At 36.2% G+C, this 14,933-nt stretch overlaps 1 protein-coding gene across 16 annotated transcripts in view; it reads left to right on the forward strand.

Moving 5' to 3' along the window:
• The window catches only part of LOC126475204 (calcium/calmodulin-dependent protein kinase type II alpha chain), a 1,005,993-nt gene that overhangs the window by 915,356 nt on the left and 75,704 nt on the right, over positions 1-14,933 (forward strand). For 6 of the 16 annotated variants that reach the window (XM_050102858.1, XM_050102867.1, XM_050102875.1 and 3 more), the window contains 2 exons: positions 1,627-1,683; positions 10,950-11,012. The exons of 4 other annotated variants lie outside the window; for them this stretch is intronic. In XM_050102858.1, the coding sequence (XP_049958815.1) occupies positions 1,627-1,683; positions 10,950-11,012 (120 nt within the window). The remainder of the gene's footprint in view (positions 1-1,626; positions 1,684-10,949; positions 11,013-14,933) is intronic. 6 more of the 16 variants (XM_050102894.1, XM_050102938.1, XM_050102974.1 and 3 more) reach the window with 2 other exon arrangements.

Here is a 14,933-nt window from a genome sequence, read left to right on the forward strand (position 1 = left end):
ATATTTCTTATACCATACAGCTATAAATGAATAATGTCAGATGGTGATCAAAGTAGTGTTATGGGAGTGATTATGATGAATTAACACAAGTCTGAATAGCTATTTAGGCATTTTCAAACATCTACATTTAAGTTTATGGTTTACAGTAAGTGTTCATTGGTATAGTGCATGTTTTATTTCCCCCATCAAGTAGATCTTTTCAGCAGTTAGCTAATTGCTGGCTGCTTAATATAGGAATGCAAGTTTACTCATGAGAGTAATATAGTAAGGTTTTTCCACTTTTCAAGCCAGATACTATTTATATTTCTATTAAAACTAGGAAAAAGTGTGATTGCACATATATTACAGAGGTACACTACAGTTGTTGCTTCTAAATTCCAAAATATCATATGCTTCTGAGAAATGCCAAAAATTGGAGCCATACTCTTATAATACCATGTAAAGCGCATAGCAGAAGTTGTTTTAGTTATTTAATTTAAGCACAAGAGTTTTCCAGTCTTGTAATTGGGGAGCTATAATTAAGTATAATTGGAGGTGCACATGCAATCTTGCTATTGTACTTCAGTTTGGCATTTTTATTGCTGATATAGATGTCTTAGTTTTTTATTTGATACTTTATTTTGATGCATGTTTTATGCTCTGTAACAAAGTTAATAGAGCAATATTTTAATTTCATATGTCTGCAGCTCACTGTGTGTCTGCAGATACTTGAGAAGCTGAATGTAGCAACTGTTTCCAGTGACTTCTCGCAATCTGTGTGTGCATTTGTTTTTCCACAAACAAATGTGTGTCCTTGAGAGCACACACACATTTGCACAAATGCATTTCTGTGTAAATTTTGACACTTTATGGCTTACTGTTTTAATTTTCTGGGAGCTGTTATGTTTAATTTATTTGCAATAATATTATAGTTCACTTCCTCTGTATGCCCTTTCTCTCTTTCAGCTGTTTCCACACTTCACCTTCCCCTGTCTAGCCCCCAAATCCTCTACTTCAACTTTCCTTACCTCTTGTCCCTGCCACCTTTTCCCCTGTCCCCACTATCATTTTTCATTTCCACAGCATCTTTTTACTCTCTCTTCTAATCTTGTAACCTATCTTTACCCTCTTAGTTTCTCCATCTTTTATGCTTCTCCCCCACAACTTTAATTGTCTACTACACCCTTTGCATTACTCCTCTCCTCTACTTTCTCTGCATTTTTTCTGATTTCTTTTCACCTACTCATCTCTCCATCATTACCCCTTCTCTTCACCCACACCTTCCCACTATCTCTTCCACATTTGGCCCCCTTTCATTTCTTCATTACTTTGCCCTCTCCTTTCCGTGTGCTCATCCATCCATCTTTACCCCATCTGCACTCTCACATCTTGTTCCCACAACCATTTATTATAAACTCTCATCTTGTCCTGTACCCTCAACAGCTTCCCTCTGCCTTGCTACCCTGTCCTCCTCATGCTTTGCACTTTCTCTCCACTCCTTTTTTTCTAGTTATATTGCCCCCTCCTTTCACTTTCTGTATTGCAGTAGCTTTTTCTATGTCAAAAATTAAAAATATTTTTTTTCGATGCATGTAATTTACTTTTCTCTTGTTTTGTTTGCTTGTGCATTTAACAACTGTCAAACAGAGGACTCTGAGATTCTTGGCTACCAACCCTTGGACTGTGATTCAGATGATACTGATGGTGAGTGAGAGATGTCTGTTAATTTTCTGCAGGTCAAGCTGGATCATATAATTCTATTTAAATTGTGTTTAATTTCAAAGTTACTGACATTTTCACTTATAATTGTTTTAAACTACATAACTCACTGAGCTTAAATACTGTGCTAAAAATCAGTGCAGAACACTTCAGCAGGGCTCGACAATTTTGTATGTGTATCTTCACATAACAGTCTGAAGTGGGTATATATTTGGTGTCCCTGGAGGAATGGTCAGTATTCAGGAATATGACAGTAATGCTTATTTGAAGCAGAAAATTTTGTGTGGTCATATGCCTTGTTCCAAATGGTTCCCGAAGTAGTACACATTTTATGTACATTTTTTTTCAGGCTTGTGGCTTCCTGTTAAATGTTAATATTATTTAACATACTAAAATTCCATTTAATACTCTGTTCAGTACATTAAGGAATTCACTTTCCCTTTTATGTGTTCCATTGCAGTTTATTTCCAAAAGCATGATGATGCATGCATCTCAACATATCCTGTAATAGGCAATGGTGAGACATGTGTTAGTATGCTTTTGGAAATTAATTGCAGTGGATCAAGTGAAAGTGAAAGTGTTGTCCTTAATGTAGTGAACAGAGTATTAAATGGTCGTGTGATATGTTAATATCACTTAACATTTTACAGGATGCCATTAGCCCAAAAAAAAAAAAATTGTACATTAAATGTGTTCTATATCAGAAACCATTCTAATAGGGCTTATGCCCATATGAAGTTTCTTGTTTCAAGTGAGCATTCCCGTCATATCCCTGAATATTGCCTATTCCTCCTGGGACACTCTATATAGTTCTGACTTGGTGATGATTCAGTTGTATTAAACATATTTGATCATGTATCTAGTTAGTTTAAAACGCATCAACTTGTTACATTGTAGAAAATTCTGATAAGCAGCATTGAAGTCCTTGAAAACAAATAAATAAATGTGTGCATTAACTGAAATCGTCCTATGAGTATCAGTATATCATGACAAATTCCAACTAGTATCAACAGAATGAATTTTAAGCAGAAGGGTAAGGCTGAAATTAGATTAAGAAAATATGTGTTAGATTGTTTGAAGTAAATGTTCCAGCTACTTCATCAGATAAATAGTCAATTGTGAATAAATACAAGGCATTTAGAAATCAGTTTATAACAACATTGGTATGTTTTTTTGTTATATTGTCAATAGAAAGTAAAATATTTTCAGAGTTCTCACACTAATATGGTTGGTGTTAAGCATTCATGACCTACTTTTTTGCTACAGCTATATAAATACTTCTGTACTAGTTCCTGTGGATCTCATTTTGGACATTGGTGATATTTGTTTCATGCACATTGGGCTGTGGACATATTTCTCTGAAAAAATTTTTGTCTCCCAATGCTGGAGACATTATTAGATGCTATAGAGATTGAAATAGAAAAGAAGAAGGATTGAAATTAGATAAGTTGTGGACCTTACAGTAGTGCTAAAAGAGCAAAGAGCACCAACTCTTTTCTGCTACAAATTCCATAACATTTGTTGGACAACTACACAATCTCGGGCAGTTACTTGATAAGGTCATGAAACAACTGTTGTGTGACTGCACGTAAACAGTTTGGCTTCCTGAGCATGCTGAAGTTTGAAACTATTATCTGAGTCTGTCTAGCCCCTTGCAACGAAGCAAGCTGGGATCTCTTTACTTCCTCTCTTGTTTTGCCGTATGCCCCCAAAAATTCATTTTATTTTCATTTTTGCCTAATTACCATTAACATGCATGAGCATGATCAGCATTTCCAAAAAATTGAAAGGTCGGCCCTCAGCCTTAAGGGATATAGCACCAGGTCTAATTTTGTGCTTAGTTTTGTGTATGTAATTAATTTCGTAATTTATTTTGACAATTCCTAGTTACCATCTTTTGTTAAAGGGTGAAATCAGTAATTATTTCGTGACTTAGATTCTATTGTTGACTTATAACCAAATGTAAATTCTTTACTAATAATAAACATTTGGAAGAAGAGCTACTAGGATTCTTCAAGTTTTTTATTTGGCTCTATTTGGAAACATATTAGCAAACCCAGCCCTTAATTAATTCCAAAATAATTACCAAGTTTGTCAAAAGTATTTTTTGTATAAATTGTTAACTTCATTATTCAAACAAATAATTTGGCCTAACCTTTACAGTAGAAAGAACTGTTAAAAAGAAGGAATTTTTCGATGTATTCAGTTAATTGAATGAATTATGTTTTAATTGTAATTCCTGTAACTTAAACATCGAACAATGTATAGTTTCAGTGCCTATTATTATGAGAATATATAAAGGACTGACTTTGGTCCCAGGACAGTCTGTCCACGACCAATTTTCAGGCATGGTTCACAACAAAGCATCAACTTAACAGTGGAATAAGTGTAACACAAATAGGCCTTGTGTTAGAACAATTAATGACAATGTCTGTTTAATTTGTTTGAAAAATAGTGTCACATGTACCATATTATTCTACAAAAACTTTGAACTGTGTGGTTAGGTTTTTACTGCTCATAGATGTTCAACAGCAAAGTATTGTAGCAGTATGCTGATGTTACCTGGGACCTATTAATGAAACTTATCAACATTTACCAATAGTGAACTGCCATATAATTGTGTAATATTGAGGGTGTTGTGAACAGTGAAAGTAAAGAACTGTGGAACGCAATTGTGCAACTGTCAGCTACATCATTTACAGTATTCAGTGTTGAACTTCCACCCCCCATTTTTCAGCCAGTATAATAATGCAGGACTAGCAACGAAGAAATAAAGCAGGTGAATGTCACACCCTGATGACATCTCCAGCAATGGTAGGTGAAATATTAGACAGAGAAATATGCTTTGTACCATGGCTTAATGCCCATAAAACAAAAACCACCTAGAATTCAAGTAGTAGCTTTGAAAGCCTGCATTGTATGATACCATTAGACAGTTTTAAGTCCAAGGTGTCTTCCACTGCCTAACAACAATATTCTGAGTTACATTTATTCATTTGTATTATCTGTAGGCAATGTAGTTGAAATAAGGGAACTGGACTATAAAATAATGAAACAGATCCTTGTCTATATGTGGAGTCCAGCTACTAACATGAAGATTGCAGCCCCACTCTCTCTCTCTCTCTCTCTCTCTCTCTCTCTCTCTCTCTCTCTCTCACACACACACACACACACACACACACACACACACACACACACACACACTCTCGCACTCTCTCTCTCTCTCTCTCTCTCTCTTACACATACACACACACACACACACACAGTGTCATATTCTACAAAATTCACCTTCTCATCTTAAAGAAAAATGTTATTCTGCTGTTATCGACAGTCTTTTATGAAACTTCACTGGAGTTTCACAAAAATACATCTTGAGTAATAATTAACAAAATCATAACATATTAAATATCAAACATTGTAGATAGTCATGTTATTAATTTACTGTAAGATATGTGTTTATATGTGGACATCATCGATGATCTTTTATGAAACTTGCATGACATTCACAAAAATTGCTTTAAAGTAAAGTTTATATATATCAGGATTAGTACCATAGTGAGGACTCATGTTTTTCTTTCAATTTTTGGTTATCACAGCTTCAAATAAATGTCCTATTTGCATAGTAACTGGAAGTTGTATAACAATACACATATTTTGAATGAGCATAAGTCATGAAATATAATATTTGTGAATCTGCAGTTTTCTTGTGTTTGAAATGCAGTTTCTCATTCCCGTAAATCATAAACTCAGTCCTTCTTGTTACTAGATGAGTTTTTGCTATGCTTCTTTGAAGTTTCATTGACTAGAGAGGCAGATAGGAAAATAGATAAGAATCAGTACTTTTTTCAGTAAGATATAATAAATGTGATTAATAATTATTCATAGCAATGTAGACAATAACTTTTGTTTTTTCATAATATAAACCAGGGGTGGATCTGGTAGCTAGTGATGTGCCTGGAAACTGAGAAATCATGGGATCAGATCCCAGTTGGACCATGGACCATGGTTTGGATTCACATTAAACTGTAGATCTCTGTTACCCAGTTGGACAGTTGGTATGGGTTAGGGATTCACAAATCACCAAACTGGTATCCATGTGAAATACTTGTGTTTGGCTATTGAGCCACATGCATTATTATTATTATTATTATTATTATTACTATAAATCAATGAAAGATTTGAAAGCAAATTTGCTGCGTCTCCCATAAAGTGAAACGAAGAAGTGTAATCTTCCGAGAAGCTCAACAGGTCTACATTCAGATTAATGCAACAATTTTTCCATATCACAATGAAAAAGAGAAAAATTTTTTGCTAGAAATAAAAGAAAATACAGTGTAAAACAAGTGTTTGAGGGAAACATTGAAGGCATGCTTAGATCAGTATTTGGACATTTAAATGCATTAATTTTACTCTGGAAGTATACTTTCCTTTGGAAGTAGTATTCTCTCATTGGGATCAAAAAAACTCTTGTGTATTTAATTAGTGAAAAGTTTTTTCTACATCCAGTTTTGTTAACTCTCTGAAACACTGGTCTCTATTCTTTCACTGTTCTTCTAATAATCTGACTGAGAGTAAGTGTGTGTGCTTTCACCATGCTATTGAAATAGGTGTTTAAGTAAAATGAACAATGTAACATTACACTCACATGCACAGGTGTCAAAATCAGGCTTAAATCAAATATCAGATTATCACATCTGCCAGACATTTTGTTGCATTTGTCTGACCGTCTCAGATCAGATAGACATTATCTTCATGGATTAGTAAATTGCATAAAGAGAGAAATTTGTTAAGTGCACAGAGAGACAGGCAAGCTGCCAGTTGTATTCAAAAAGTGCTACTCTCAATTCAACAAATAGAAATACATACATGTAAATACAAATAGTACTCCTAGCTTTCTGAACCTCAAAGCCTTCTTCAGTTGAGAAAAGAGGAGATAGTTGTGAGAGAATGAAAAGGACAAACCCATGTTGTGTATGAAGGAAAGGGGGCAAAGACAAAGTAAAATCCGCCAGAGAGAGTAGGAAGTTGAAGATAGTATGTCAGTGAGCACTATAGCCACTATTGTTCAAACATACGAAACAGAAGAGAGAGACTTATACGTAAAGGAAGATGTAGTGAAAAAGAGAAAAGAAAACTGGAAAATAAAACAAATCATTTACTACAATTTTTGGTTTTTCTTTCCATTAGTCATTGTCTTTTATTTTTTTATATAAATCTTTATTTCTTATTTGACCCCCTTCATTTTCAATGAACTGCTGCAGAAACATTGATTTATGGTGTACTATCTTTGCCTCCCCTACTTCCTGTACCTCATGGGTCCCTCTTAATCTGTGTTGTGAGTGACCTGCTTTCCTTCCCAACTTTTCCCACGTATTTCTTTTTTCTCCTTTACAGCAGAAATCTGTGGTTACAAAAACTTTGATTGCTATTTTCATGTGTTTCTGTCAGCTGTAGTGGTAGTTGAACCTTCTGAAGGTAAGAAAAGGCAAAAGTAGTAAATTATGAACACTTCTGTGTATTTTAAAACAATGATGCAGTGTAAATATTTTAGTGCTGAAATAGTTACTAGCAAAATTTTTATTGTAAGTGTTTAGGCTTTCATGGCCAAATTCTATTCCCAAAAAATTCATCTATACTGTTCATTGTATTACATATTTTGATGAAAGCCACTTGTGATAGTGTCTAAAATGTGTATATATTTTGCAATATGACCCATTTTACAATCCAGACAACTTTTATGAAAAGATTTTTATTATTGCAAACAAGAATGGAGTATGAAACTTCCTGGCAGATTAAAACTGTGTGCCGGACTGAGACTCGAACTCGAGACATTAACCTTTCGCGGGCAGGTGCTCTACGATCTGAGCTACCCAAGCACAACTCACTCCCCGTCCTCACAGGTTTACTTCTGCCAGTGCCTCGTCTCATTCAAGAATGGAGTACATTAGTTATATTCACTTGACTGTATTTTTGGGAAAAGATAGAACAATTGTGTTCTGACTTAATAAACAAATTTAAACGGATGTAATCTTGTGTTTATACTACAGTGGTGATTCTAGGTGTGCAGTTGTGTGTTAATATTTCTGTGTTTCATGTTTTTGTTGTACTAATTATAGTTCTAGTATATTAATGAGTAGGATCCTTCTACGTAGAGAACATAACTTTGTTATTACTTGTGAGTGCTGTCAGTCTCAGCTTTATAGGCACTATGTTCACAAATGTTGTGACAAGAAGGGCATTGAGCCTATTGACAGATGACAAATCAATAATAACTACAAAGTAATCAGGTGGCCACACTGCTGCAGCAAACTAACACTTGCAAATAACAGAGGAGAAAGCCATTTGGGTCATTAATCCTTTGGCTGCTCAGAGCAAGCTGTAATATGCTCTTAAATTCTCATAATACAAGTGTATATCATATCATTTACTACTGATTCATTTTTAATATATTTTGTAGCAAGGAAAAGAAAAGATAGTTTCATAGCATATCATACATCCCTTTTTTTATTTTATCTGTCTTTATTGTGAAGCATCAAATGTGATGATATCTATCTCATAGTAATTATATCAAAGTGATTAAAAATTCATGTCAACAAAGTTGAATGATCATCTGTGTGGTCTAAAACCAATGAAAAGTAGTGGAGAGTGCCCATCAAAAACACTGCAGTTCAGTTAGTACATAGGTCTGAACAGTTAAGTGATAAACAAGTGCATGTTAATGAAACTTCTAGAGCAGTCAAGTGCACCACATGCATATTGGCGTATAAGAGCTGTAGCAGTCAACCACACTTTGAACATGTCACACTTGGACTACTATAACAATCTGCAACAAATGAAGTGGTAAAATAAGTACATATTTTTTTATTGTAATGAGCACCAACTCCAGTATTTATGGTGTTCACATAATATCCTTCTACAGCTTCATGTCTTGATGTTTTTGAAGAAGAATTTCTTTATTGCGTATATATCCTCTTCATAACGGTTAAAATACCTACTATATTAATGAGATTGAAATTTTTGGAATAATTCACATGACACACTTCAAATTAAAGTATTTCTCTTTTCCTCTCCACTTTCATTCCCTTTCAAATCAATATTTATATCAATCATCTTGGGTGATTTTCCCTCACTATAATGCGTGTTAACTTTTTCTTAATTTTTTTACATTTTCCTCTTGTGGTTCTTGTTCCAGATTACACCCTTATGTTCTCACTCTCTTATGAAGAAATTAAAGATATTCATGAGTGGTTACAAAAACTTTTAAACAGAATTTAATTAGATGATTTTAAAGAAACTGCCGAAATTAGAATGAGAAAACTAATTCCTTTATAGGACATTCCCCATCTGGAACCAGAAATTTTAGAACAACCATGTGAGTGGAATCCTCTGAGAAAAATAAAATATACATTCTAGACATATTCTTCAAAGAAAAGCAAACAGAGAGATTTACTAAGGCTGAATACATCCTTTCAAATAGTGAAGAAACTGTGGACGATATTCCAGGCTCAAATTCTGTGAACTTGAACAGTTACCCAATTGAACTGGAAATCTCCATATTTCCAAGTTTGGAGTGGAAATAGTTATAATTTTCCCACAATATGTCAACATCTGTCATAGCTGACACAAGTCAATAGCAACCTCCAAAGAAACTGATGCCAAGGAAGGAGAAACAAGAGTGACATACATGCCATTTACTGACACAGTCTCTGAAAATAATGCAAGGATACTTGGAAAACATGGTTTCCAATGTATATTGATGCCCCCCCCCCCCTCCCCCAACAGAGATGAATGGTCAACTATTCTGTGTTAAAGATGGTTATACCTCTATAACTGATTATAACAGACTATGTGTCATGTGATGTGGTGTATCTTAGACAAACTGTAAAAATGTGGAACAAATATGTAAAGAACACCAGCATCATACTGGGCTCAAGGAGCCAACTAAATTAGTGGTCACAAATACTGTCCCTTTCCAGTGGCCATAAAATGCAACAGGAAGCATTGTGATAAAGGAGGCAATCAAGATTAGCATGTTGGATAATGTAATCAGCAGAGCTAGAAGAGTAAAGATATTTTTTCTGGATTCCTTGGAACATATTTATTTACACATGTTTGTCCTAATTATGTGTATGAATTGATAATTTTAAATTCACTGACTCAGATAATAATTCTTACTGATTGCGTATCTTGTGCAGTCTGTCTAATTTTAGAGCTATTAATTAAATTGTAGTTCCTGATTATGTTCTTGCTTATTTGTACATCTGACTGCAAAGAAAATTTGAAGTAAGTGATCCACTGAGGGACAAAATAGTAGAAGGTGCAGAGTAAGATGCTGAATAATGTTGATGTTACAATGTAACAAAATATGACATGCTTTTAGTTTTGTAGCAATTTATTTTCAAAGTTTGGAAAGTAACTACACTTTCTTATGTGTACAGTTCACTTCACATGATCCAGGGCTTGCTTTCTTTTTTTTTAGCAGGACTTTTCCCTAATTTTCAATAGAAATGAACCATTGTGTCCAATATAATAGATGTTCATTGTATAAGATAGATAAGTTTCAAACTCATTTTCATATTTTTTTCTTCAGGTACAATATAAAATGCTAAATATACAGAGTAATTAAAATCAGACAAGCATGATCCAAGCATGTGCATACAAGCTGCAACAAAAAGCATTTAGTAGTTACAGTGCTATTTCCTTTATTTAGAAATCTATTGAAGAGCACATTAGTAGTGAGAGTGTGGGAAATACACTACCTTATTTACATGCAGAAGAACAACTTTCATATCTACCTGGAAGATGTATATTGTCAAGCTTTGTTTAGTAAATTGCAGTCTCAGCATTGTGCACTAATTTCTCTTTTTAGAAATGTTACTAGCGAATATGATCGGCATCCTTACTTTAAACTCTTCTTTTCTGTTATTGTTTCAATTAACTTCTATCTTTCCCTGTGATGTTCCTCATCAGCAAATATGAGTGAGTACTTTCTGATTTCTGTTTCACTTGATGTCAGGGAAGCCTTGTGTAGTATCATTTCATAAAAATTACATGGCCAACAACATACAATTAAAAATTTGTGTTTTTAATGTGGTAAAACTAGATATTTATTTTCATTAAAATGAACAATTTAGGATTGTTTCCATTTTAGTAACATGTATTGTATGTTGGTGGTCCCATAAACTGGAAGATTTCTGCATTGTATATATTTATATATTTTTTCTAATCTTTTGGGTGATCATTACTTGTAGAGATAAGGATTCTGTGCCCAAACAAGACTTGCTCCCAGCTATCAACAAACTCTTATGGATCAGGTAAGATAGATAGTGTGCCATAAGCAGAAACTGCATAAAAATAATTTGTTATATTTCATTCTTTGTATGTGGGTCTTTGAAATTGCACGCTTTGATGTTATTTTATTATGATTTGACATAAGCCTATTTTTTAAAAAAGATTAACAGTGTTACTGTAGTTGAGCATTTTGCTGAAGAGCAGTACATGACACTGAATCTTAATAGAAATTTAAGAGTCTAGTTCATATATTTTTCTGTTGACAGTGAGTTTGTTTCAGTATCTCTGACTTGATTTTTGTTTCATTTCACTATTGATGAAAGTAAAACATGAAAGCAGATAAAAATAAGCCAAAAGAATTAATTAAGACTGACACATTAAAAATGCAATTATACATGTCCCAAAAACACAATTATTTCTATTACTATTGATCGAATTCTCATTGTCATTTAGCCATCTACATTTACAAACAACATCTTTCAATTTTTCTTTATATCATTTGGTCTGCACTTTACAAATTGCAGCTTTGTATTATACAAATTAATATAATGATGTGCACAGTAGCCATACAAACTCTTTGTCAACTACTGTAGTTGGAGTCACAGATGATGGTGGTTGAGTTTATGCTTGTTCTGTGCACCTACGTCATGCAATCTCCAACAGCCAATGAACATTCAGTACTGTTTTGAGTGCTGTCCTGTGAATTGCCAATGTGAGCGTTAAACATGATTGTAGCATGTTATTTAGTGAATTTTTATTCCATTCGTTGTGAGTTGTCATTGCTGATGATGATGGTAAGGGACAAATTCTACATAAGCTAGTGAGAGACATAATGTGGAGGATACATGCTTTTTTCAGCACAAAGCATGTATATGTGCATATCACAACTGCCCCTTGGAACTAGCAACAATGCAGTCTCTATCCATGACTCGAGCTGTGAGAATTGCTATTGTTCATGAATCAGACTATAAAGTTAAATACAAACATTATTTTTATCTCTTTGGCCAAGTGGTGTAACAGTTAGTGATTGGATTGACATATTTCAGTAACATATCTTTATTTATTTATCATGAACTAATTCATTACAGCTTTAGATGAAGAAACTCCACGCTTTAGTACAATTAAAAGTTCTTAGTGTTTCGTTTGACAGTGTTGTAACATATGTGAAAAGAACACATTGCTTGTGAAATCTTCTATCAAAACCATGCAGAAATATTGGTTCCCTGTTATATACATTTACAAATGGAAGCTTTTTGTTGTTCATGCCACAGGGCCTGAAGATTACTCTATTGAGGAGTCGGGACAGGTAGCCTAAATAAAAAGCTATCAAAATAATGGATGTCAGAATATTATTTTTACAGTTTATCAACCAGCTGCAGTCCCATACTCCATAATTGAAAGATGGAGCTACATTTACTTTTAAATGAAAGTCCATCTTGATTATGTGTAGCAGGTGCCCATTACGATGAAGTCCACTGCAGTGGTGATGATTTAGGAGATGCAGAGGATGATCAGCAGCATTCTTATCACATGGCTGTGAGCTCATGGGTTGTTGAGATGCAGGTATGGTCTTCAGGAGTGACTAATGGATGTCCAGCAGCTGATTATCAGGGCAAAGGCACGACACGGTACTGTCTGATGGGTAGCGACACTTGTCGTCATCTGAAGTGTAGTATCAAGGGGGCAGGTCAGTCTGGAGCCCAGAATGGAATTCTGGCAGCTGGCTATCAGTCTGGAGTCCAGAGTGTAATTCATTGTCAAGGGACTGACCAGTGACATAAGTATTTGTCAGTATATGAAAACAGGCGTGGTGTCATGTGGACATATTACCAAAAAAAAATGCAAATAGGTGTCTGCAACTGCAGTGCTGTTAACTGTGACTTGCGCACGATGTATCAGCATGGCTTGTATCTGCAGATGCCGTGGTGGATGCAGGAGTCTTGATGATAAACAGTCCAGCAAATCTTCTATAAAGAAACAACCACTCAAGGTTAAGCAGAGGCCACACCCGGTCCACAAAGCACATCTGTAAACGTGGTGCCTGAGTATGTCGGTGGCCCAACCCTACATTTATTACAATCCTTCCCGATTAAGAGAGATTCTACAACCATCTCACAGAAGTGAAGCACCCAAGGGAGGAGGCACTGAGCAGTCACTCAAGGCCTGGAAGTACACACAACAGAATTGGCATCGCCGGTGGAGATGACCTGGCCAGCCACGGTATGGCTGCAGAGGAAGCAGCAGTGGCAACAGTGGCCAGGAGCAATGTTTTGCAGCACAGGGATAGCTTCAGGCAAACTAGAGTTAACATGATCAGTTCTTGCATGTCAGGATGGATCTGAGTCTTCCTGTGGGCTTGTTAAGGTCTGGAGATGGTTTGGGAGACAGGGAGACATGTTGGAAAGTGGTAGAAAGACCAGCGGTGGACATATTGACAGTCCTTTATTCGATTGTTCAACATGACTCTTACATGAACATGAACAATTCCTTAATTAGGCCATCTGGTTAGTACAGTCATTCAAGAGTATTTCCTTCTTCGCGTAATATTCCATACTGGGTGGCAGGCACAGTCATGACCAATGGCAAAGGGAGGTGAGCTACTAACTCGATGGAGTGTTGACCCTGTGTGCTGACTCAGTGACAGTTACATGGTTGCCTTGTGTGTGTTCTTATAGCTGTGGTGTGGAGCAAGGACTGGCAGCAGTGTCTACCATCACAGCAGGCCTGAATGATGACAAGCTGGTTCAGCCATGGTTAAATACTGTTTCCCCCTCGTCATTTCACGATAACAGCAGTGTTTTTAGATTATATTGAAGCATCTGGAGCATATCAATGACTGGAAGGTATGGCATAATTTGCAGTTGTTCAATCAAGCTGTGTTAATTACATGCCACTGGGCTGTGCTTGGTTCTGGCCCTTTTGGTGTGACGACACGTGACATTATCATGCATTTCAGTGACCAGCACCTGCTGTCTGGTTGTGGCCTCATTGCAGTTCTGGACTCAGACTTGTGCTTCAGGTTCTCCTATAGTTTTATCCCTTTACAGGGTAGAGAGGGCCAGGAGGGATGGCCATAGTGGTGACAATGGGGATGGTTGAGCTGGCCACTGGGATGACCATGGGGGCAGCCACAACAGGTCTGGCAGTGACCAGAGGGCAAGCCATGATAGAACCAATGAGAGAGCTGGTGTCAGCAGCAACAGGTCTAGTGAGGACAGAAGGGCCAGTCATGATTACTGGACTGATGCCTAAGGGTCAGCGACAAGTGGGTCAACATCTGATGGTGTCACAAGCAAGGGCTGGGCAAATACTGGAAGACTTCCATCAGAGAACACCATGAACAAGCAACTTATTGCCACATGGCATTAAAACATGGTAAGCAACTTTGATGGAAGGTGGCCCAGCTTACCACACACAACCCCTGGACACCCTGTCTGAACATTCGTCCTGATCATTCCCACTTGAACACTGTGGGAAAGACTGTAGAACCTGAGTGAGTGGGGAAACAATCTGCAGCAGGTCCAGAAATTCCTGACTCCAGAATCGAAGGGCCTATGGAAACTATAGCTCCAGACATAGTAAACAGAAAACATTCAGACCCACACGAGAATACACGGAGAAGAAAGGCAACTTGAACACATGCAGAAATACGAAATACGAGGAATACACCAAGGAACCACTGAAATCAAAACAGACCAACAACATCAAGAGACTGCACATTGAACCAACACATGAATGGACTTTCTGACCTATGCTGAAGAGAGGACTTTGCCAAGAACTTGCATTTACCGAGAAATGTGAATACCAATTGCAAAACAAATGCCTACCAAAAGTGATGCTGCTGCACAAATAAATATAGACATGGAACCCAATAAAGCAACTGTCCATGTCTAGCGCATGGGCGGGCACACCTCACTCAGTAGTAAGATTTGTGTACTGGCTGT

Source organism: Schistocerca serialis, chromosome 1 (genome assembly GCF_023864345.2).
Source record: "Schistocerca serialis cubense isolate TAMUIC-IGC-003099 chromosome 1, iqSchSeri2.2, whole genome shotgun sequence".
Taxonomy (NCBI): domain Eukaryota; kingdom Metazoa; phylum Arthropoda; class Insecta; order Orthoptera; family Acrididae; genus Schistocerca; species Schistocerca serialis.